At 44.7% G+C, this 25113-nt stretch overlaps 1 protein-coding gene, 1 long non-coding RNA gene and 1 other non-coding gene across 4 annotated transcripts; 2 read left to right on the top strand and 1 right to left on the bottom strand.

The window, feature by feature from the left end:
- The first annotated feature begins 2166 nt into the window (after positions 1-2166).
- Positions 2167-2238, top strand: TRNAT-CGU (transfer RNA threonine (anticodon CGU)). Its single transcript has one exon. It is a non-coding gene; the product is annotated as a tRNA-Thr (tRNA).
- Positions 2239-3034: 796 nt separating this feature from the next.
- Positions 3035-8440, top strand: LOC116951539 (baculoviral IAP repeat-containing protein 5-like). Its single transcript, XM_032970232.2, has 4 exons — positions 3035-3255; positions 5851-5960; positions 6551-6668; positions 7541-8440. The coding sequence occupies exons 1-4, from the start codon at positions 3145-3147 to the stop codon at positions 7625-7627; spliced, it is 426 nt and encodes a 141-aa protein (XP_032826123.1). The 5' UTR covers positions 3035-3144; the 3' UTR covers positions 7628-8440.
- Positions 8441-8996: 556 nt separating this feature from the next.
- LOC116951543 (uncharacterized) lies at positions 8997-25113 on the bottom strand. 2 transcript variants are annotated; one of them, XR_004404253.2, is made up of 3 exons: positions 24994-25113; positions 15981-16091; positions 8997-15461 (listed from the first exon to the last, which is right to left on the bottom strand). It is a non-coding gene; the product is annotated as an uncharacterized LOC116951543 (long non-coding RNA). The 2 variants fall into 2 exon arrangements; XR_012946743.1 differs by lacking the exon at positions 24994-25113 and adding an exon at positions 23010-23607.

Raw genomic sequence — 25113 nt, 5'->3', positions numbered from 1 at the left:
GGGGTGGGAGGGGTGGGGCTGGGTGGCGAGGGGCTGGTCACCCCGTGGTGCCCTTATAAAACTCAACGTTTCACCTACTCACGCCGGCTTGTGCCCGGCCTCACAGTCGGGCATATTTGCGGAATACACCACGTGGTGCCGCCGTTGACCCTGGGCATTGAACGAGCAACCCAACGTTCCTAACCAGCTCCCTCCGCAGGAATGTGTTAATTCCTGCAGTAACGAAAGCTTTAAGTCAAGATATAAGGGGATAGAGATTGGATTAACATGTATAAGGCTTTCGCGACCAATATCCATAATAGAGGGGTTTTTTTTGGGGGGGGGGGCAGACATTTGTGACGATGTGTGACAAGGGGGGGAGGGGGTTGAGAAATGTGACGTCACATCAAAATTCGCAACTTTAATAGAATTGTTGTAACAACACTAATTGTTATCACAACACTCCTACAACATCAGAGTGCAGCACCACATTAAATACGCACTACAATGACAATAGTTTAAAGCGATTTGAAGCATGTTTTATTTTCAAAATGGAAATGTTTTTTTGGGGGGGGGAGGGGGCAGAGCTTTGTGACGTCATATTTGAGTGGGGGTCTGACTTTTTGTGACGCCGTGTGACGAGAGGGGGGGGGGTCAAAAATCGTTCAAAATCGCGTGTCGTCATTTTTGAACGGCCCCTATATATATAATTGCGTCGTTAAACCCGCCACCACCCAACACAGCCAACTAGTAAGGGTTGTCACGTAAACAGAACGTGGCCAATTCGTCACGAGTACAGCACTCGTGTGTAATGTAGTGTATAGTAGTGTGTAGTGTATAGTGAAGTGTACAGTGTAGTATACTAGTACAGCACACCGGTGTTGTGGAGAGCCAAGCCACAACATTTACAACCTGAGCACGACGTTTCGCCAGTAATTACAACCAGCTTCATCAGGCGACAGCCACATTTTTGGGAGCCGTAGATGTGTTGACAACGTTCCTGCGCAAATTGGTGGGGGGAGTGGATAGATTAATGAGTCAACGCACTCTTTCGCATTCTGCGAGCCCATTGATCTTGCCCTTCCTGCCCATTGCGTTGTCGCAGAGCAGTGATGGAGTATCGATTCGCCGGTTAGGCGATGATAAAAGTGTTAAATCTCACTCCCTGTACGACTGCAAAAGATAACTTTTAATGACTCCCATGTATGTCATGCGTAGTGATAGCTTCATCCTGTAGTGAATCGATCGCGTAATGATGATGGCGACTTATATCATGGATATCCGTCGTGGCAATGTGGAATTTCCACCGCTGCACACTCCTCGTTAGTGGGAGGTCGCCCCTTCTTCTTATGCTGCAATCCGATCGAAGACCATTTCCGTTGTTCAAGTTTGAACTTCTTCAAGACCATATGCTTCAGCGGATTCACCTGCTGTGATTGTCTCACCTGATGATGGTCGCTTGTGTTGCGATCGAAACGTCGTGACCTATTATGAGTGGGTTTTTTTTTTAAATGTGTGCTCACGCGCCATTGCCAACGCAGTATCACCAAATAACATTGTATTGTCAAACTACTAGCTGTACTACCCGGCTTCGCCCGGGACTTGGATTCACCACGCCCGCCGCCTTTGTCTCCCCAGTGGCGATGTTCACACAGCAGAGCAGTTACTCGTTTGATGCTGAGTCGACCTAGGGGAGGCCCAGGACCAGTAAAAATAATCGTCACCGGTGGTGGCCGTGAGCGGGAATCGAACCCGGGTCGCTGGGTTGGTAGCGCAGCGCGCTAACCGCTACACTACAATGCGTTACGCTTCCACATGCGCGGGTCACGTGACAGATGTTACGTCACAGCTCACTTGCTGTGCAAAAAAATATATGCATTATTGAACTCCCCCCCCCCCCCCCCCCGAAAAAAGTGTATTTTATATAATTTTTGCATGGTGTACAGTTTGGAAAGTATATTTTTTTATAATTTTTGTACCCAAATGGCAAATTTCAAGTTTGTTGCATGTCGGGAAGTACGCTAAACATTTTGAACAGACACACATGTTCACAACTTTGCCTTTTATATATATGGAGATTACAGTTCATAGTTGTACAGTTACACATGTACAGACGACCAACGTGCAATTAAGTTGAGTTTGGTTCGTGCGATCAAATGAATATCGGAGCGACCCAATTGTGCAACTGGCGCGGTGGCCAAGTGGTAAGGCGTCGGTCTCGTAAACCGAAGATCGCGGGTTCGATCCCCGCCCGTGCCTTGCATTTTATTTTAAAAAAAGTTAACTAACCAATCGTCAATTTAAAGCTCACGCAATTGCTTTCCATTCCAATCGTAGGTTATTCCGAGATAAGTCACCCACATCAGACAATACGAGGTTTTTTTTACAGATTTTTATGAAGAAAAAATGTTCATGTTTTATCTCGTAAACTAGCCTTTAAGAATGCATGCGTTTACGTTGGGTTCGAATTTGATTCCAAATGCGATTTTTTTTCAGTGGAATTTATACTCGAGCAAAGCAACAAGAAACGCAAATCAATTAGCCCAAATTTTTACATTATATAACACACAGGGGTAGCCTTAAAGCAATGCGCCTATTAATGCATGATTTTGTACAACAACAAAAAACCCCGCACGTTTTGATCTTCCGGAAGAGGTAGCGTTGCTTCCTCGTCTCGCAATAAAAAAAAACCCTTCTACCGGGGTTGTTTTAAACACTTGCTTCGTCTTCCAGAAGCAGAAGATACCAAGAAGTCAAAATCGTTGCCAACAATGTTGTAACTGAGCCTGCGCGACGGCCGTCTTCCGGAAGATCTCCACAAAAACCGCGAACGTCTGCCGGCGGGCGGGGAGGGAGGGGGGCGCGAGAGGGGGAAGAAGGGAGGGGGGCGGCGGCCGCGAACCCCAACGACAACAAATTCAAACGGACCAATCGGAGCTGACCAGAAGCAAACAGTACCCAATCACGAAGCGGTATTCATACGAGCGCACGTCATCGGACCAATCAGATGGCGGAGGGTGACGTCACCCACCACGCTCGCGGGCTTTTTTTATTACAAGTTGTGAGGGGCTCGTCCCCTCCCCACTCCCCCCCGGCATTGCTTCATGGCGGAGTAAAGAAGTTGAACGTTGGAGACGACGAGGAGGAGCTGAGCCAGGGACCACAATGGAGAAGTACACGCAGATCGGCGAGGAGTTCTACGACTTGGAGAGGCGGAGAAAGACCTATGATGATCGCTGGCCATTCAAGGAGAACTGCGCGTGCACTCCGGAGCAGGTGAGCCGCCGGTTTCGTGTTGCAAACGTTTCTGGGTGAAGTTTTCCCCCTCGCCGCCCTCTTCTTCCTCCTCTTCCTCCTCTTCCTCCACGCCGTTGTGTTTATGCGTCCGGCAATACCGCATTCTACGAATGTCACATCGTTATGTACGTGTGTATATGTAGGACGCGCCTTTGTTTTGACCGTTGTCCGAGCGGTGGAGTGTTATAATACTTTTTGGTTCTATTCGGTAAAGCCACGTAGGTAAAAAATAAAACAACTAAAAATCACGACGTTTCGGCCACAACACAAGCGGCCTTCATCAGGTGAAGGCCTTCATCAGGTGAAGGGACGAGGCTGGTCCCTTCACCTGATGAAGGCCGCTTGTGTTGTGGCCGAAACGTCGTGATTTTTGTTGTTTTATTTTTTACCTACGTGACTTTACCGAATAGAACCAAAGAGTATGGATCCTTGCAGTCACGAAAGCTTTAAATCTAGAATTGAGTGTTATAATTGTCATTCCATACTCTTTGGTTCTTTCGGTAAAGTCACGTAGGTATAAAAAATAAATTAATTCACGACGTTTCGATCGCAACACAAGCGATTATCATCAGGTGGGAAAACCACAGCAATAACTTTTTTGTTTTTGCTGGTCTAGATTTAATTGGCATTCCGTTGCACAGAGCTCTAATCCAGTTAAAAATTAACTGATTATAAATCCTAATTGGTAGTGAAAGCCTGGATATACTATTAGAATGCTACCGAGTTACCATATCTTACTAACAACGGTATCCTGAACGCAAAGGCTTATCCTACGCTGCTAATACACGAGTACAGTTCGTGAAAGGGAATTCGTGCGCGTGTTCATCATTTTCAATTCTTTGGAACTTGTACAAATTTAAGCGAATGTAATGAACAATGCTGTACAAACCGCTTTACTCGGTGCACGTGGATTGCCATACACCGCCAATATCAGTATCATTACTTTTCTATATTCTTGGGTCTTTTCGGTAAAGCCACATGGATCAAATAATAATAGAAATTTGACGACGTTTCGATCGCAACAATACATTCTCAGCAGCACTCCCGCGATATTTCTCACCTGATGACGATTGCTTGTGTTGCGATCAAAACGTCGTGATATTGTTATTATTTTTATTATTTGATCTATCTACGTGGCATTCGCGTAAGACACAAGATTACGAATTCCTGCAGTCACGAAAGCTTTAAGTCCAGACAAAACTTTTTTGTTTATAATTGGAGGAAGCCGATGAGCTATAAAGCTCTTCACAGATGTCCAGTAAGGGCATCATTGAAGTGTAATATACAATGTGCCTGCAAGGTGGCGCAGTGGTAACACGTAACTGTGTGACTGGTGTTTGAACAAACATCCCAACGCTGAACATGTACCTGCAAATGACTATTTGGATGACACGTGAGCAAAATCGATCGTCTTAAAAAAATATGTTGACTTGGCGAGGCTTTCTTGGGTAAACAAGCGGTAATAATCATACTATTTAAAACTATATATCTATGTTTCGAGTTTCATGGCTGGCTGCTACAATAACTATTGTTGGTGGCTGCGGCCTGTTGCCACCGAAACTAGCTGGGGTAAATGGCAAATTGGATTTTGCCGTTGGTGCAAATTAACATTGTTTTGAAAAGAAAGAATATTGGTAGATCTGTAATAGCTACACAGTAGAGGTGGGCGTGACGAATACAGAAGATTTACCACTTTTAATTTAAAAGTACTCTGACTTTTCAATTTGTTCCTAATAATGCCATTCTTTCGCCAGAATATTCTTGAAATCCGACGATATATATAAAAAAAACCTTGCGATCCAGATTATCATTGAATATTATTCCATAAAAAGCAGATTACTTTTTTAATGCTCGGAGTGCAGGATTGTGAGACGAAAAATTACAGCTGTCTCGAATGTACTGTTGCAGAGCAATGCGTTTCTCTACTAGCAAACAAAACAATTATTATAACAATCATCTAGTTTCTCAATTATAAGATTATTTTGTTTAAGTTGCCTACGACTAAGTCAATAAATTGTATTGCTTTTAAACTTTACGAAATTGTTCCTTAAATTAATTTCAGTACATGTCACTTCCTTGTTCTACCAGCACAAGAAAAACTAGACCACCACTTCCTGGGCATTAATTTATACTTACAGCCATTTTATTAATCCACCAAATGAGGGCCTTACCCCACACCCTGCGGATCACCGGTAGTTATTTGACCATACTTCACCACCATGCTCATTGCATGTTTATTGGTGAAGGGGGTGCAGCCCAGCGTCAGTAACGTCCTCGTGCGGCTCTTTAAGGACTGCTTCCTAATGTTAGTTATTAAGGACCACCGTTTCGCATCCGGATGCATTGCGGCTCTTGAAATACATATTTTTTGTTTTACCGAATTAAAAAAAAATGGCTCATTTTGGTTGCCAGCCTCTGGTGTATAGCATATGAGAGGCAATGGATTTTCTTGCACCGCCCCATGCTGATGACATTTTTTAAACAAGTGAGAGCAGGCTCTTGATAATTGAGACATCTTGCCATACTGACAGGTGTGTGCGTGCACGGTGTTTATTTTTTTGTGCCCACGTGCAGATGGCAATAGCCGGATTCCTCCACCAGCCATCCGATCTGGAGCTGGATGCAGTAATCTGCTTCTTCTGCTTTAAGGAGCTGGACGGCTGGGAACAGGATGACGTGCCTTTGTGAGTGGGGTTATGATAGTGATGTGTTGCCGTTCCAATCCAGCCCATGTTACTTCAAATTGGAGCAAACGGCTCGCAGTTGGAAGGTTATGAGTTAAAATAATGTTTGGAGTTTGGTTTGGACCATCACCCCTCCTAGGGTCAATGATTACTAATTTGTGAAGAAGTCATCAGTGGTTGTCCTATGGCTTGACTCATTCCATAATATGACTTTTATTTGTCAATCTACTGCTGCATGAAGACCACCACAAGCTGTGTTGGTGGTTGCTTGACCATACTTCAGCACGCTGATCAATGCAATTTGATGGGAGTGGGCTCCCATTACAGATTCAGGTATTCCTTAAAAGACGTTAGGATCAAACTCCCGTTGCAGTGCACTCTCTTGTCTGCTTAGTGCTTCATATTAATACAGAAACTTTAAGCTATGCCTGATAGATCTATAAACTATGCCTGTCCATACACCTTTGTTCTTGATGTGATTTACTGCTTATTGTAATGGTTCATTGGTTCACAATCCAATAACATATGCATTGGTCGATACTTGTACAGGCCATTTTAAACAACACGACACTGTCTCCTTGACCTTCCAGGATTGAACACAAGAAACATTCAAGTGATTGTGGATTCCTGACGCGCAAGAAAGAATTTGAGGATCTTACTGTCCAAGAGTTTATAAGTCTGGAAACTGAGCGACAAAAGAACCTGTTGGTAAATAATGTTTTACTGTTCAGCACAAAAGACGGTGTTTGCAAAATACACATGACATGAAAAGTTATCTCAACCCGGCAGACCACACAGCTCAGTTAAGGTGGTGAAAAATAAACTCTGCCCATTGTAATTGTATTTTTTTTATTTTTAGTGGCATGTCAACAAAGCTACCCTTTCAGTTTATGATGTTAATTTCCTCTATGCAGTACATCTGTAAATATATTGTCATTTTACGAAGTAATTTTACAGCACTTGGGTTGATACACCACATACACACAACTCACGCTTGGTAGTCTAAAGATTTAATCGCCTTGGTGCAATCCCTCTAAACATGCAGATGTCCGACGGTGTGCCAGTGGCCATCGCTTCGGGTTTTGAGTCCCAGTTCTTTGCCAGAAATTTCGGCTTATTGCATTAAATGCTTCTGTATTGCATTCTTGAAGACCACTTGGCTTTTCATTTGTCTGATGCCAAAACAACTTTGGTATAAAGGACTTACCAACATTTCATTCACGCAGTTCAAACTGCTGTCAAATTATAATTTACAGCAATTTGATAACTTTATGGAAAACTTGTATTTCAATATATTTCTAAGTTTGCATTTCAATTACTGTTCCAAAATATTAAAGATTTCCGTTTTTGCGTCGATTCAACAGATTAAATTCACAAATTAATATTGATAATGATTTTACATTAAATAGCACACACATGACATACACTTTTGCAATGAAAATATTTGCTATCTGAAACCATTTTTATTTCAGGACCACAGGTATTAAATTGTGCTTAAAGTATGGTTTTTGCCTGAGCATGTCATATTTGCTCATTTTTTGCAAACAGAATGTCACGTGACTGCATTTCTCGCTTGACAGAAAAAGGTCATATCAACGAAGAAGACGGAGTTTCTGCACCAGGCGGATGCTGTGCGGCGGCAGCTCGAACAGCTCCACGATCTGTAGAGATTGTTGCTAGGCTGAGAACCAAGTACTTAAATCGCTCGTCAAATCGTGGCTGACGGATGGTGCCAAAGCTTGTAAATACGATGGGGGCAATTTTAAGGCAGTCATCGCCTGCAATTCGCTTACGGCACTATTTTCCGTTTTGAAAATAATATATAGAGATGGCTAATTCTGGATAAATGGATTGCTCCTCCCCAGCATGGTAAATTGTGGTAACTTCCAAACAACCGCAAGTCGGATCTGAACAGATGATTGGTTCAGGTAACTACGACTTGTATTGTTATTGCATTCGTTAATACATATTTAATAATTATCTCTTAATGCGATGTCCACTCCAAATTTGTTGCTCATGTGAAACCCATTGCCGATGACAATTGGCCTAATATTTCCCTGGTCCGTCACAGATGAACCCATCTCTGCTTTGCCTGCGGAAGCAGACCTGATCAGTGTTCATTGAATAGCTGATGTTTTTATGTTTTAATGTTGTGCACATACTCTTATATGTAAAGCTAGTGATATTTCAAAATGTCAGGCAAGCCTTCCAGTAAATGCTTGCCATTGTTAATCTATGCTCCACCAGTGGTCGAATAATAACAAGCGCCGGGTGGATTTTCTTTTGCAAATTTGCAGAGCTCCTTGGATGGTTGGAGTGCTTGTCGTTAAAAACTATTTTTTTTGTAAATTCGCTCATAGTTTACAGTTAAATAAACTTTTCTTAAGTGCCCGCTCAAAATTGTTGAGGCTGTGATGTCGTGAGGGCTTCGTTGATTGTGGTAATTGTGTATTTGAATAAAGTTTGAACTCTTGAAGTTACTAGAAATGGGCACTTCTATTATTTACTTTTCAAAAATGTTGTAAGTTGGTGAGAAAGGAGGGGGGGGGGATTAACCGAGTCCACCTTATTCCGTGAATTATCTTCCCGCGCATTGGCTGCGAGTGTTGCTCACGACTGATAAAACCAGATTTATTAAAACTCACTTGGCATGCGTGAAACAATGAAGGGTTTTGTGAGCTGGAGAAAGACATCGTTTTTGTGTGTGCGCCCTTACGTAGCACTTGTGCGCAAATGGCCTTTCAAACTTTGTAAATGTACTTATGACTTGCACAGTCGTGCCATATTGTAAAGTAAGTTTAACCTTAAGACTCAATCCACATCTGTGATTCACCTTTTGGGAAACTCGTTTTTTTTTGTTTCGGCTTTTAAATAAGTGTTTTGAATTATCTGAAAATGAAGCGATCATTTAACTATGTATGTACGTTAAATTTATTTTGCACTGTACGTAAACAATGAATGCACCAGCCCATGTAGACTTGTGCACTGTGAATGCATAGGTGTAGTGTGCTTGAATCAAAACCAGAACTGCGATAGTAAGTGAACACGTATTTTATTATTGCTTGCGACTTGAACAAAACATTCTAATTGTTCCAACGCATGCCGTACACCTCGGGACTGCATGCATATTGTCGAGTGCATGCAAGAAGGCTCGAACACGGGAGTACATTCTGGGATATGATGTTATGGCGACAAAGGCTTTGAAAAGCTGCTAACCCCCCTCCAGTACCTGATTTACTTGCATAAAGGAGCACATCAGCCTTACCATCCAGGTCCTGCACTATTATGTACTCCCAACCCCAAACTTAGCCTTTTTTTTAAAAGTTGATTAGCTCCAACATGGGGCCTTTTTTGCCAGTATCAAAGTATGAAAAAAATAAGAATAGGTTTTACCATTTCTGCAATGAAACAGGTGTTAAGGTGTTCAAAAAACATTAAAACCTTTTGCAAGGAATCATGTCCGCATTAATCACACGTACATGTGGTGAACATTCAAACAAAAACATGCTCTGATAATATACGTATTGACTTTGAACTTGATTGACTGAAAAAAATAAGAATAGGTTTTACCATTTCTGCAATGAAACAGGTGTTAAGGTGTTCAAAAAACATTAAAACCTTTTGCAAGGAATCATGTCCGCATTAATCACACGTACATGTGGTGAACATTCAAACAAAAACATGCTCTGATAATATACGTATTGACTTTGAACTTGATTGACTGACACCTTTAGGGCCTAGTCTCACCCGTGTCAGACCAGAGAACGCCAAAAGGCGAACACTTCGTCTAAAGAATGGTTTACACCAGAGAGCAATCAGTTTAAAAGCAGATATGTGATTTTACAACAATCTTCAACTGAATGCCAAGGTGGGCATGAACAGACTTGACGGTTGCACAATAGTTTCGCTTCCTTCAACTGTAACCACCACCGGGAGTGATTTACAGAACTAGTGCAATAACATGCCAGCGTCGGGGTCACACGAGGACGCTGGTGCCAACGGTCGGCGGTCATCCGTTTTTGATTTACTTGGCCACTTGCATTTGGTCTCGTCTCCAAACGATCCATTATGTTGCGAGCAAAGAGACCCCCCCCCCCCCCCACAAGATAAATTATCCACTTGGAGTACAAAAGGTCGCACTTGTGCGCGCGCACAAAACAAACTTGGATTATTGTTTCCACTGCCATGTCGGGAGATCGAGTAGTAACCGCTGGATTGCCAAGTCCAACGTGTTCGCCATTATGCCACGGCTGGGATATTCAACTCGTAGAAAATTCGAATAATCCACAACAATTACAATGAGGTTGTCATTCACCCCAGTGTCGACGATTTTGTATGGCCAATGAAGAGCAAATATTAGAGATTAAATTCATGGTGATTTTAGTTCATCTTATTGATTTAAGAGTCGGTGAATTGCAGATGCACCCACTCCCTCACCCACCTTGTCACCCACTCGGCCAACCACCTTCACGTTTGGTTTATATTTGGGATGGTGTCAGGTTATGTGCTCCATGGTTTGGAGTTTGTAGCTGCAGTCGTACACAACATGAGATTTTATTTTCCACTAATGGTTAAATGCCCATCGTTTCCATGTAGGATGGAAGTCGGACAGTGTGGCGGTGGGAATCACTGATCTGGTGTGTAGAGGAAGGTCAAAAGCCAGGCAGTGGTAGTGGAGTCACTGGTCAGGTGTGCAGAGGAAGGTCGAAGCCGGGCAGTGGTAGTGGAGTCACTGGTCAGGTGTGTAGAGGAAGGTCGAAGCCGGGCAGTGGTAGTGGAGTCACTGGTCAGGTGTGTAGAGGAAGGTCGAAGCAGGGCAGTGTGGTGGTGGGGTCACTGGTCAGGTGTGTAGAGGAATGTCGAAGCAGGGCAGTGTGGTGGTGGGGTCACTGGTCAGGTGTGTAGAGGAAGGTCGAAGCAGGGCAGTGTGGTGGTGGGGTCACTGGTCAGGTGTGTAGAGGAAGGTCGAAGCCGGGCAGTGGTAGTGGAGTCACTGGTCAGGTGTGTAGAGGAAGGTTGAAGCAGGGCAGTGTGGTGGTGGGGTCACTGCTCAGGTGTAGAGGAAGGTCGAAGCAGGGCAGTGTGGTGGTGGGGTCACTGGTCAGGTGTGTAGAGGAAGGTCGAAGCAGGGCAGTGTGGTAGTGGAGTCACTGGTCAGGTGTGTAGAGGAAGGTCGAAGCAGGGCAGTGTGGTGGTGGGGTCACTAGTCAGGTGTGTAGAGGAAGGTTGAGGCCGGGCAGTGTGGTGGTGGGGTCACTGCTCAAGTGTGTAGAGGAAGGTCGAAGCCGGGCAGTGTGGTTGTGGGCTTGCTGATGAGGTGTTTCCAGGGCACCTTGCTCGAATCCCACAAATTGTTCCACGCCGTTTCAATGTTAAAATTCACGTCGTGCAGAGCTTGTGCCGCGTGTTTCCAAAACGACCGAGTTCTCGATCTCAGCCTGTGGATGTGGGATGTTGTTCAGATCATCGTTGGCTGGCGGCTTTGTGTTGCCTTCTGATCGGTGTGGTTCACGGAGGGTTTGGAGCACTTCGGCGAATATCCGGTCGTGCGATATTTGACAAGACTGAAAGCCAACGCAGAGGCGCAGATTTGTAAAGTTCCCCTCGTAGTCCGCACCGCGATGTTCAGTTGGATATCGGCGAGTGAGCACCGTCGACTTCAGAGTGTCGTGTAACAGCTTATTGTCGCACAGTTCCATAATCCACGCGACTCTTGGCACTTGATGAACAACACATGCCAGTATATTTAAACATCATAAAATATATCTCCTAAGTAGCACTCTATTTATAGATGGCTTCAGAGTGGGTGTTTATACCTTTTAAGGTACACCAAAAATGTCAATCGCTTTTTCTACCCTCATGTTATCTGCAATAAAGTGTGCTTGTGCAGATCCTGCGTGCCAGTATAATAAACACCTCAGATTTATGCTAAAATTGCATAAAAAATGAAAAGTTTCACTGCTCTGTTTATATTTTTATGGCTAAAGATGCAAAGTTCTCGTTCGTACATTCATCATCGTCATGTTCACCAGCCGTGATCAATCCACTGCTGGAAGAAGGCCCCTTTCCCAAGGCACCAACGCTCACAATCCTGAGATGTCAAAATCTATCTCGCACCTGCACTAACACGCTGGATTCATTGCTCCATCTCGGTTTGTACGTCCATTGGTGCATTCCATTATTTGGTTTCCATTCCATTATTATTCTTAACTATTGGCCATTATTGTATCTCTTGCGGTTCCCTGCCACAGCTTACTTATATTCACGGTGTCGTTAAGCCTGCTTATGTCTAGTCCGCGTGTTCCTTCATCTCGGTGTAATTCTAAGCGTGCACCTTTGTGCACCTTTTCGTTTTTCGTTCTGCATTGTTCATGAATATCCGTGTTTCTGATCGACGTCATGGTGGGTAGTACGGGCATATTTAAACATTATTTGCCACGCACCTTGCCTTGTTACTTTTCATAATGAAGGTCGGCTTCCCAGAATCGCTCGATCTTACTCTCGACCACATGTTTTTTTTTTATTTTTTCTCACCCCATTTCAGCCTGCCTTTTATTGCCGTTCTCGGGAGCAGTACACATGTTGTTTTTTTTCAACTTCCAATATCTCCAATTGTTTGGCGAACATGTGTGCAACTTTTGGGCGCCACGGTGGCGAGATGTTAACTACCTCGTCTGGTACACAGGGGGTCTTGGGTTCGATCCCGACCCTGACACCTGTTGTATATTTGGAGTTTGTATGCTATCTTTTTTTCTCCTGGTCCTTCGGTCTTTCCCTCCACATTAAGAATCAACATGCGTTCAATGTATTTGGCTCCTGTTGTACATTTCCACGTGATAAGCCACTTTGTTGAGCTTATCACGTAATGGGCAGGTCGCTTCTGAAAAAAGAGCTATATAGCTCAGTGGATCTTACCTGGTAAAATAAAAATAAAATAGTCGTTAATAGTTTGCTTTGCCTTTTTATCCTGAGCCTAACATCTCTTGCAGCCTAATTTACGAAGTCTTTCTAACATTTCTTGCAGTTCATTACAATCGGACGTTATGATGGATATTCCACCTGCTCATTTTTAAAATGCTTAAAGCTCACGCATATTCACGCCTTCGTTTATTCCAGTCGAATTTGATCAGAAACACATCTAAATGTCACTGTGAATAACTTTTTGGTGATTTCCCTCCCTTTCCATCTAAATTTGGTACTTTGTTCACGTAAGTCGCAGTGTGGCTGTTCTGTTTTGCGAATAGATGCGTGTTACTTTTAAGCATTTCATTTTGAAGCCTTGTTGTTTTGCTGTTGTTGGTGCTTGGATGATGCGGACTGCATCAATTTCTAGCCAAGGTCCAATGGTTTTTTCATAGTCCACAGACAAGGCACCGTGATAATTCCGCACTTGTGGGCACACCCCAAAACTGGATGCAGCTGCTTATGTTGGCACCTTTATTTTTACCTGCAATAAATCATCGATCATGCCCACGCAGGTCCGTCCTTGTTTGGCGACGGAATAATAAACACACCCAACGTCGCTCTTAAAACGCTGCCAACATTTTCAAGGTTAAATATCCAAAGTGCTCATCATATGTTACCCACTATTGAATTGTTTCCCAACGACGATTGAGGGCATTAAATGGCATTCGCCCTGGCCATCTGTCTGTATGTATGTTTAACTTATTTTGCACCATACATAGCCAACTGCTAATCGGAGGTGCGGGGGAAGGAAAACCAACTAAACGCAAAAAGGAGTTGGAAAAAAATGAGTTTTTAATCTCGATTTAGAAGTGCATAGCTCCAATGGCTTCCTAATGTACGTATGTATGCGAAACTCCTTTCGCACATTACGAAAGCCAACCGCGCTAATTGGAGGTGCGGGGGAAGGCCTATAAACTAAACACAAAGAAAGGGGGGGCACGATAACTTGTCCAGTGACACAAATTGGAACACGGTGAGACGTTTTTTTCCGCAACTATTTTCATTTTTGCTGACCAGTTGAGAAATCCAAAACCGATTATCTATAGAACAATTGATCAGGTAACAATCGGAAAGACCAGATCTAATTTGTGGAGTCCTCCCCTTCTGACCCAGACAAAGCTGGCACCAACTAACCCAGAGCCGTAGCGCATTCGCCTCTTGTTGCAGAGGCTCGTGGTTCGAATCCGGCAGGCCGCCGTGGTTATTACCGCGGCCATATTAACCGTACGAACCCAAGCTGTCCATTACTTAGTGGGCATTAAAAATACCCTCGTGAAGTTTGAAATGAGTAGGTCACTGTGTGCCGGTCCTCACAGTCCAACATTTTTAACAATTAGACGAGACATATTACATTGTTGTCTCTTCTGGCGGATGGCAATATGTTCAGGAGCTAAATGCCAATGTAGAGATCTGATAGCCACGAGAGGGTCTCACGAGAGAGTTCGTGGTGGTGCCTTGCTATTGCTTAATTGAAGAGCGCAGACTACAGTGGTTTACCATATGGGTCCATAGTTTGGGTTGCATGGCCACAGTCGCACCAGTTGTGGCTCGTCCTTTAACTTTCCATTCACGTAGGAGATGTGCGCATCAGCCCGTTGATGTTCCGATGCACTTAATGGTTACAACCGCCAGCGTCTTGGAGGAGGAATGCAAAGGCAGGAGGTGCGATGATTGTGTCTCGAATGAGGCGTTTTATCCAGACGTCTGCTTTTGTTCGACAACTGCTCGCTGCGACCTTTTCTTCCGGCTCTGGGTGAGATTATAAAAATCGTTGACAGCGCGATCCCACTTGGCGGAGAGACACATTTGCCGAGGTCTTGGTCGATGGGTATCGGTTATCATTGGCAGGAAAACGTGTAAACTCCTTTGCAATTCGAACGCTTCCGCAGATGTTTGGCAGCAGGATGCTCGCCAGAACAGGGAGCCCATGCGATTGGCAGCGGTTCCAGTGGTCCGTTTATGATGCGCATTGCGTTCCAATTAATTTTTATGGACAAATTAGGTTTTTATTTATTACATGTACATACATGGTGCACAAAGTTAATCCAGAACTGACTAATGAACAATGTAGAGGCCAGCCACCCACACGAGCAAGCTGAAGTCAGAAAGTTTGTTCTACTAATGACCACATTATGAAAAAATACTAAGAGTATGGAGCAGATGGACATCTGCATAGGTGCTATCACAAACTGAATGTATCCATAATTCATTACCAAAGCGTGCCTGCACAGCAAGTTACGACTGTCTGCGCCTAGGCCTAACCAAACTGAGGTTCGCAAGCCGTGTTCAGTCCACGTGAAGCGTTGCGTTGTTTAACATCGCATTTGGCGGTTGTTCTGGGCACGAGCTCCCGCATACCAGGTATGGAGCCCCATACCCTGCCGCCGAGTAGATCGGTGAGAGGGCAGCAGTTGGCGGCAACATTAGCCCGAGGGTTCTTCAGGTCGTTCTTCAGGGGGATCGCACAAAGCAACGTCGCTTCTCCACTGGCAGACTAAATCCGTCCGTGAAGCGCGGTGCCCTTGCATCATTGTCCTGCGCGACAAGAATGGTGAAAATGCCAAATGTACGACGTTATTAATGCACCGTTGTAATGTCACACTTAAAAGCCTGCAGGGTCCACTATTACTGCGAGGGGCAGCATTTTCCAGGTATGTCTTATCAGAGTGTTTTTTTTCTTTCTCGAAACACCTGAAGGGGAAAAAAAAGCAACTGCAGTATTGCCGTGTGGTGCAGCGGCGAGCAGAATGGGCTTGGTGGTGGAGGGGTTTTCCACTTTTGAAACCTTGCACAAACGTGTTTATCCACGGCTATGTCAGTTCACTCGGTCATAAAATTTGATTTGCTAATTAGGCCAACTGTCGGACCACTGAGAACAGTTTTTTTTTAGGTGGGGTGACCTCTTCTCTCAGCAGGAAATTGAGCCACCCAATGGCGAGCGCATGGTTTGACATTACCACTGGAAGGGCTTTCGGAAAAGCAACGTTTTGAGTCAAATAATTTGGTGATGCTTTCATTGGCTGTCAGGTGCAGGGTTACTGTCGTCCTCTTTACCTCCCGCCTGCCGAGGAGATGATGTCCTTCGGCACGATGTCCGATGTTTCACTCCACGCACTGGGAGCCCCTTCGGGAATTGAATCCGATCCACGTGCTGCTTTGGAGCGTCTTCAGGAACGCGCGTTCAATGAAACAGAATCACAGATCGATACTGCACTGGGTCGCCCCAAAAAAAAGAAATGTTGATGAGAAAAAAAACACATTTAGGAACTGAAAAAATATATATATCTGCCAACGCGCATCGGAACGTGGGCAAACGCCCACGCTCCGTTGGCGCTCACGGCTGCAAGGCTGCGACGAATGCAAGGGGCTTTCCAGGTGGACGTGAAATGAAACCTTGCGTGCGATTCTTCGGTAATGCAGCCAAAACTCCCCTCTGAGTTTTGTCACGATTTGCCCGCTCGTAAATCCACTGCTGCAGACGAGGGCCTCCCCCGCACGCCTTGTAGGCCGTGGACGATATCGTTTTACTATACTTCACCATTGCTGTGTCTGTTCAGGTTGGTGAATTTAACACGTAGTCTTTCGCGACCAGTATCACCCATAATAGAGGTGTTTTAGGTTAGATCACGTGAATATATGAATGTGTCGTTAAAACCCGCCACCACCCGACACAGCCACAGCCAACGTTGCGCAAGAGCGCACAAGTGTGGTCGCCACATCTACCACGCCTCTATATAAGGAACGAAACAGATGGACTTCACAAATCTGGCTGTCGCCTGAAGAAGCTAGTTGTATTTTGATTTAAAGCTTTCGTGACTGCAGTAATTCATATTCTTAGCTCTTTCGGTAAAGTCACGTTGAAGGGAAACAATAAAATAATAAAATATTTATATAAAACAATAAAAAATTCTCACGACGTTTTGACCATAACACAAACGGTCGTCATCAGGTGTGTCAGTTTGCATAAATGTATTTATTTTTAAACGGTTTATTTATTTATAAAAACGTCAGCGCCACGCGCAACGATTTGGCAGTTTATTTAGAAGGACTAGTCCATCTATGTTCTGAAAAGAGGAGGGGGGAGACGAAAAAATAATGTATGCTGTCTGAAAGCCACTGTAAGCGTGAACAATCAATTAAGACCTGAAATAGTTTACCAAATCTTTCCAATGATTGCTAAGCCAGAATCCATCTTCTCGGTTGAAATTGTCTCTGTGCTTGTATATGTGGATAGCCTCATGAACGAATCTCTCATGGTAGCCAGATGGCTTACAAAGAACCTCTGTCTTGGAAAAGTCAATGTCATGTGAGCCTACTGAATTATAGCAATGATCTGCCACGGCAGAGGTGTTAGTCCTACCGTGTTTAAGGTCTGCTTTGTGTTCACAAATGCGGTCCGAGACATGGCGTTTGGTTTCTCCAATGTAACTACTACCACAGAGGCAACTTAGTTTGTAGACACCAGGGTACTGTATGTCCGGAATCACATCTTTTACAGACGGAACCAGATCACGGATTTTATGTAATGTGTTGAAACGGACCTGGATCTTGTGTTCATTCAAGATTTTGGAGATCTTTTTGGTGATCCCCGCAATGTAGGGTAAAGTGATGGTTTTGAAAGGCTCCTCAAGAGGGTCCTTCTTCATGGTTTGAGTGATAGCTTTTCGGATTGTATAGTCGGAGTAACCATTAGCCTTAAGAGCTTGGTGTACGTGCTTGAATTCACTGCCTATGTGTTCCTGGTCGGATATGCATTGGGCTCTATGATACAGAGTCTTGATGAGAGAATTCTTCTGTGATGGATGGTGGTGGGAATCCGGTTTCAGATAAGCATCCGTATGGGTAGCTTTCCTGTAGACAGAGTGGCTCATTGAACCATCAGGTCTCTTTTTAATTAGGACATCCAAAAAAGGTAGCTTGCCATCTAGACCAATTCTTCGACCACATCAATTCCATACACCCAGCCATCAGATTTACCATGGAAGTCTAAAAAGATGGCAAGCTACCTTTTTTGGATCAAGACTCTGTATCATAGAGCCCAATGCATATCCGACCAGGAATACATAGGCAGTGAACTCAAGCACGTACACCAAGCTCTTAAGGCTAATGGTTACTCCGACTATACAATCCGAAAAGCTATCACTCAAACCATGAAGAAGGACCCTCTTGAGGAGCCTTTCAAAACCATCACTTTACCCTACATTGCGGGGATCACCAAAAAGATCTCCAAAATCTTGAATAAACACAAGATCCAGGTCCGTTTCAACACATTACATAAAATCCGTGATCTGGTTCCATCTGTAAAAGATGTGATTCCGGACATACAGTACCCTGGTATCTACAAACTAAGTTGCCTCTGTGGTAGTAGTTACATTGGAGAAACCAAACGCCATGTCTCGGACCGCATTCGTGAACACAAAGCAGACCTTAAACACGGTAGGACCAACACCTCTGCCGTGGCAGATCATTGCTATAATTCAGTAGGCTCACATGACATTGACTTTTCCAAGACAGAGGTTCTTTGTAAGCCATCTGGCTACCATGAGAGATTTGTTCATGAGGCTATCCACATATACAAGCACAGAGACAATTTCAACCGAGACGATGGATTCTGGCTTAGCAATCATTGGAAAGATTTGATAAACTATTTCAGGTCTTAATTGATTGTTCACGCTTACAGTGGCTTTCAGACAGCATACATTAATTTTTCGTCTCCCTCCTCCTCTTTTCAGAACATAGATGGACTCGTCCTTCTAAATAAACTGCCAAATCGCTGCGTGTGGCGCTGACGTTTTTAAAAATAAATAAATAAATACACCGTTTAAAAAATATACATTTATGCAAACCGACACACCTGATGACGACCGTTTGTGTTATGGTCGAAACGTCGTGAGAATTTTTATTGTTTTATATATATTTTATTGTTTCCCTTCAACGTGACTTTACCGAAAGAGCTAGGAATATAAGCTAGTTGTAATTACTGGCGAAACGTCGTAAAATGTTGTGGCTTGGCTCTCCAACACACCGGTGTGCTGTACTTGTGACGAATTGGCCACGTTCTGTTTACGTGACAACCCTTACTACTCGTTGGCTGTGTCGGGTGGTGGCGGGTTTTTAACGACGATACAGGCTACATATATATACGGCGTGGTTTTCCTGACAAATCAGCCGTTCAATTCTCGGAAACTACATTGCGCCCCTTGCCCCTTACGACGACGACGACGATGATGACGATGATGATGATGATGACGATGATGACGATGATGACGATGATGACTCCCCCGCGTCGTCCCTGCGTTGGCGTTATGCGCAGAATGCCCATTTGAGTCGGTGTCACGGTCTCCCCGGGCTCAGGATTGGGCCCACGACACAACTGTGCTTGCGGGCTTTGCGGTTAACGTGCTCGCTCCCCCTGCGTCGTCACGATGAAAAATCGCCGCCTTGTCATTATTCATGGTCACGTGCATCGGGCTCGACCGCAAAGCGTGGTCAGCACCCCCCCCCCCGCCTCGTCTTAATTTGTTCGTAACGTGGGGAGGGTGGCGGGGTCGGGTGGTCGAGTTCCGATATCTCCCCCGTAAGTAAAAACAAACCCGACACATTCGTCAATAATTAACACTGCGTGGCCTTCGTTTTGTTGTGATCAAAGGCGACGTTTCGGGCAATAGCCCTTCTTCTTTAGAGCACGTAAGTCAATGCGATCCCCTGTCACAATAGCTCTCGTACGTAAAACAAACTCGACACATTCGTTAATAATTAACACTGCGTGGCCTTAAAATACATATTTTTATATAATCGTCGACATATCGGGCATTAGCCCTTCACCTCACAAGAGTCAACGTGATTTCCTGCTCAGATGAGAAATCGCTATTGAGGCGATGCATGCTCACTCACCTCCTTGTTTACAGCACCCCTGAGCGAAGTGGCGGGGCTTCCACATTCCTATGGCCAGGCTGATTTCCCCCACAAAGTTGTACACTTTTTTTTATCGACCCCGCAGGGATGATTGGCCGGTGGTAGCTCACTACCGCTCAGCCACCTGGCCCCGATAAATCTCTTTTAATGATGATCCGAGGAAAAACAAATATTTTACTATAAAGTTGCGTCACTCGTCGGGAATTACCTTGGGCGGGGGGGGGGGGCAAATTAAACCATAGTGGTTGCCCGAAACTTAAGAGACTATTTAAAAAAAAACAGCGCTGAAAGGCTCATCGCGTAAAGTTTGCGAATATGTCAACGCGTTTGACCCCGTACTTGATAACGCAACTGCTGATGGGAGAGTTACGCATTGGCGTGGGTTTAGAGACCTCCTCGTTTTAAACCCATGGTGTGTGCGTTATAGCACTCGTTATTCAGCAACGCGAGAATGCGGCATTCATCAGTGCTGTAATTGCGTAATTTAAATTGAATTTCTTAACCGAGTACACATTTCTTGGAACTATAGTGAACTGCGTAGCGTTTGATGACATCAGCAAAGTGCTGCTTTGCCCGCTCTTTTGGGAGGATGTGGTCAGGTACGATCTTATTCTGTGAAACTTTTAAGTGTGGGTTTTCAACAAAATTTTAATGTCAAGCCAACAGATGAAACGAGTACACATGCAGTCAGACCATTTTAAACCTGGGCTGGTGGGCGGCAGCGGTGACGCTCATGCACGTGGTCCGTGATCCATCGCTGCGAGAGGCGCAGAGGATCGTTTGGTTGCATTAACACAAATGTCTTGCGATTTCCCTGGTTCGCATAGGACAGGGCAGCAGTGCGTACTGCAACAATGTGGGCAACCCGTCTTTTCAATCGGGTGTCGCGATAGTGTTGCCCCGTCGCAAGCTCGGGTTTTGGGCCTGTTCGCGGCAACCATAAATGAAATATAATCCTTCGAAGGAAAAAGGGGTTCAGCTGATAATCAGTGGTCAAAGTTTCCTTCGGAGGGAGGGAAAGACAGTTCGGCTGACTGGGTCACAAATCCCCTCCCCTTAAACAAATTCGTGAGAATTTGACTTTTTTTTACCATGTAAGGCCCATTGAACTATTTCTCTTTATCAGAAGCGATCTGGCCACAGATTATCAACGAAGTGGCTTATCACGTGGAAATTTACAGCAGCCAAATAGTCTAAACGCGTGATGTTCATTCTAAATGTGGAAGGGGAAAAAACCCGGAGGACCCGGAGAAGAATCCACACGACCACGTGGTGAACATGCAAAGGCCAAATATACAACGGGCGTCAGGGTCGGGATCGAACCTACAACCCATGACCTCCTACATACCAGGAAAGGTAGTTAACATCTAGCCACGGTGGCGTGACACACACGCAGCCAACGTGTGTGTCACGGTTGTGCATGTTCCAACCTGTTTCGATAAAGCTCGCGGAAGGTTTGAGTCCGCGTTGTCTCCCCTTCAACAAAGTTACGTTAAGTGCCGATTACGATCGCAATGGAACCTTTCAATTACGATCGCAATGGAACCTTTCAATAAACAAGCAACGGACGGTCGGATCGTTACCGGGTCAGTAAGCCAGTAGTCTCGTTGAATTAATATAATTGTAGTGCAGTCGAACTCCCCTTATCGCTGATGAAGTAGGTGCGAACTTCGCGGATCTTATCCACAATCCAGACGTCTGTGAAAAAGAGCTTCATAGCTCATCGGATTTCTCCAGAATCAATAAAGATTCTTCTAATCTAACCAATCGTAACCAGGAAGCATTCACGAGTAGTAACAACCATAACTTCCAATGTGGAGGTGACCACGCACAAGTCACGTGATTTACAGGAGGCTTTAGATTATTTTGATGGAGAGATGTACCAGGTTACGTTATTTATATATATCAATAATCGACAAACCTTGTCTGTCAATCTACCACCGGGTGAAGGGTTCCCCCATGATCTTTGTTTTATTTTACTCTGCTGGTCAATGCAGGTAGGCAATGGGGGAAGTTTCCAGGACCAGTGAAGTTATCACTCACCCACTCGTGTTGGCCGTGGCTGAGAATCCAACTCAGATGTCAAGTTTCACAGCACATTGTGTAAATCGTTGCCCCACAGCTATACCTCAGGGTACATTTCACGGTACTGTACGTACAGAATAAAAGACAAAGATCCCCCCGTTTAGCCTCAATAGACTATTGGGGCGAGTGCTGTTAGCGAGCACCTGTGAAGGCCGGTACGGCACAAGATGGGGTGGGTAGCCGGCACCACGCCCGGCCACCTTTGTCTCCCCAGTGGCGATGTTTACACACCGCACCAGGTACTAATTTGAGGCTGAGTCAACCTAGGGGATGCCCAGGACCGGTTCCGATATACACCACTGGCATTGGATGAGAGTGGGAATCTTAACTCCGCTGTTTGTAGCACGGCTCGCTAACCACTATGCCATCGCTGGTCAAAGACTGTACCAGTATATACAAATACACATACACGTGTAAATATTGCATGGAACAACATGTCCCAGTAAAGTTAAACACGGTAATAAAAGCACCGCATTAATTTATTATCCATTTTAAAAAGTGGAACTTGGTAGACCTACATTGGTTTCACTATCATTGTTCGCCAAGGTTTCAATTCTACTTTCTCTAGGGGGGGGTGAGCGATTTAAAGGAAAATAAATTACATAGAAGGAGCAAACGAGTGGTTTTAGATTGTTTCGTTTTTAAAGCCTACGATTAAAGGAATGTTTGTTTCTGCTTTTCGACACGTTCGTTCCGGCCGAAGAGAATCGCATTCAAAACAACGGAACTAAGGCCCCGTGAAGATATCCATAACAAGAGGGGATCAATAGAGCAACCCACAGACTGCGCACTAAACGGCGACACGATAAGCGTCGCTTACGTTAGGTTCTGCATGAAATTTGACTAAAAAGCGCAGAAATTTTGATTTAAAGCTTTCGTGACTGCAGTAATTCATATTCTTAGTTCTTTCGGTAAAGTAAAATAATAAAATATATATTTCATTATTTTGTTGTTTCCCTTCAACGTGACTTTACCGAAAGAACTAAGCATATAAAAAGCGCAGCTTTTAAAATTAATCCATCGGTTTTTGTTTTTTTTTTGCTCGTACGATGGACAGTACTTGCCACATATGAACCGCAATACCTCGCTGCTCTCGTCAAGGCGCGTGTAACTCATCGGGTGAACTCCGGTGGTCATCCTCCCAGCGGCAGCAGCAGCAGCAGCGGCGGTAGCAGCGGCAGAGGCTTTTGGCTGAACATCGAACAAAGCCGGCGGTCACCGCATCGCGCGCGTTCACATTGCTCTTCTGCGGCCGTCTGGAACGCACTTCCTTTCAATGGTAACACGCCACTGAAGCGAGCGGTACTCTTTTAAAATCTAGATTCCTTCGGGACTGCTTTTCGTGTTTAGTTTGCCGTCCTTCCCCCGCACCTCCGATCAGCAGGTTTGGCCACGTATGGTGCTAAAGAAGTTCAACACGATGCATCGCTCTTCTGTGCAGAGCGGGCGGGAATGCGCTGCCGTCGACCGTGTTGTGGGCAAGAAGGAGGACACTTGAATGGATCTCAGACGTAGCTCTGCAATGTCCGCTTGCGTGGGCCCGTTCGTTTTCGATACGCGAGGACCTGCACTGCTCTGCGAGAGATACGAACGGATTGGTCGTCTCGTCGCAATATGCCGATTGCGCTCTCGAGATAAAACGGAGGGAAATTCCGCCCCCCCTCCACCGCCACCACCACCACCCCCGTAAAAATATATATATGAGCAAACATAACAAAATTAAATGTCCGTGTCGACGCGAGTGGGTGAAGCCAGTGGATGGCTTCACGAGCAACCGGCGGCCGATCAAAGCGGGCGATAGCACAGCGGTACTTTTGGACGCCCGTTGCGAAATGTCGGATCGATATGTTCGCCACGTTTTGAGCCGGCTGGCCAGGATCGGGCCAATCAATGCCTCTGCGCGGTCCCCACTGTTCGATCCCTGCAGGCAACCCGGGAGCACAGACTTAGCTATTGCTCATCTTACCACTAAAACAAATAAACAATCGCACGCGTGTTAAAATGTGCCGAGTAAAACAAAAATCTGCTGTAGAGAACCACAGACAGACTTACTTAGAAACTACACGGACTCACATAGACACCCATGGACTTCCATAGAGATACATAGACTTAGTACCCACTCACATAGACACCCATAGACTTGCATAGAGATACATAGACTTAGTACTCACTCACATAGACACCCATGGACTTACATAGAGATACATAGACTTAGTACTCACTCACATAGACACCCATAGACTTACATAGAGATACATAGACTTAGTACTCACTCACATAGACACCCATGGACTTACATAGAGATACATAGACTTAGTACTCACTCACATAGACACCCATAGACTTACATAGAGATACATAGACTTAGTACTCACTCACATAGATACCCATGGACTTACATAGAGATACATAGACTTAGTACTCACTCACACAGACACCCATAGACTTACATAGAGATACATAGACTTAGTATTCACTCACATAGACACCCATAGACTTACATAGAGATACATAGACTTAGTACTCACTCACATAGACACCCATGGACTTACATAGAGATACATAGACTTAGTACTCACTCACATAGACACCCATAGACTTACATAGAGATACATAGACTTAGTACTCACTCACATAGACACCCATGGACTTACATAGAGATACATAGACTTAGTACTCACTCACATAGACACCCATAGACTTACATAGAGATACATAGACTTAGTACTCACTCACATAGATACCCATGGACTTACATAGAGATACATAGACTTAGTACTCACTCACACAGACACCCATAGACTTACATAGAGATACATAGACTTAGCATTCACTCACATAGACACCCATAGACTTACATAGAGATACATAGACTTAGTACTCACTCACATAGACACCCATAGACTTGCATAGAGACCTACAGACTTACAAAACACATAGACACCCATACATAGGCTTACATCGAGACGTATAGACTTAATATGGAGACTCGCATAGACACCCATAGACTACATAGAGACCTACAGACTTACTTTTTCCCAATTCACATAGACGCTCATAGACTTACACAGAGACGTGGGGAATTTGACATCAACGTTTACATGTTCGTGTCGGGGCTGGCGAGCGAGCCAGCCAGCGGGCTTTACGAGCCCTTCTGGCAATCATCTGAAATGCTGCCGGCAAGCGA

The sequence above is a fragment of the Petromyzon marinus genome, chromosome 43, assembly GCF_048934315.1.
Source record: "Petromyzon marinus isolate PM22_M1 ecotype Great Lakes invasive population chromosome 43, UKy_Petmar_22M1.pri1.0, whole genome shotgun sequence".
In the NCBI taxonomy this organism is placed as follows: Eukaryota; Metazoa; Chordata; class Hyperoartia; order Petromyzontiformes; family Petromyzontidae; genus Petromyzon; species Petromyzon marinus.
The sequence above is the reverse complement of the archived record's forward strand: the minus strand, read 5'-3'. Positions and strand labels throughout refer to the sequence as shown.

What these genes read in the sequence shown, in the direction of transcription:
- LOC116951539 (XM_032970232.2), top strand. Translation starts at nt 3,145, where the DNA reads ATGGAGAAGTACACGCAGATCGGCGAGGAGTTCTACGACTTGGAGAGG. An exon ending in GCGCGTGCACTCCGGAGCAG is followed by an intron (nt 3,256 to 5,850) that starts GTGAGCCGCCGG and finishes GCCCACGTGCAG; the next exon opens with ATGGCAATAGCCGGATTCCT. An exon ending in GAACAGGATGACGTGCCTTT is followed by an intron (nt 5,961 to 6,550) that starts GTGAGTGGGGTT and finishes TTGACCTTCCAG; the next exon opens with GATTGAACACAAGAAACATT.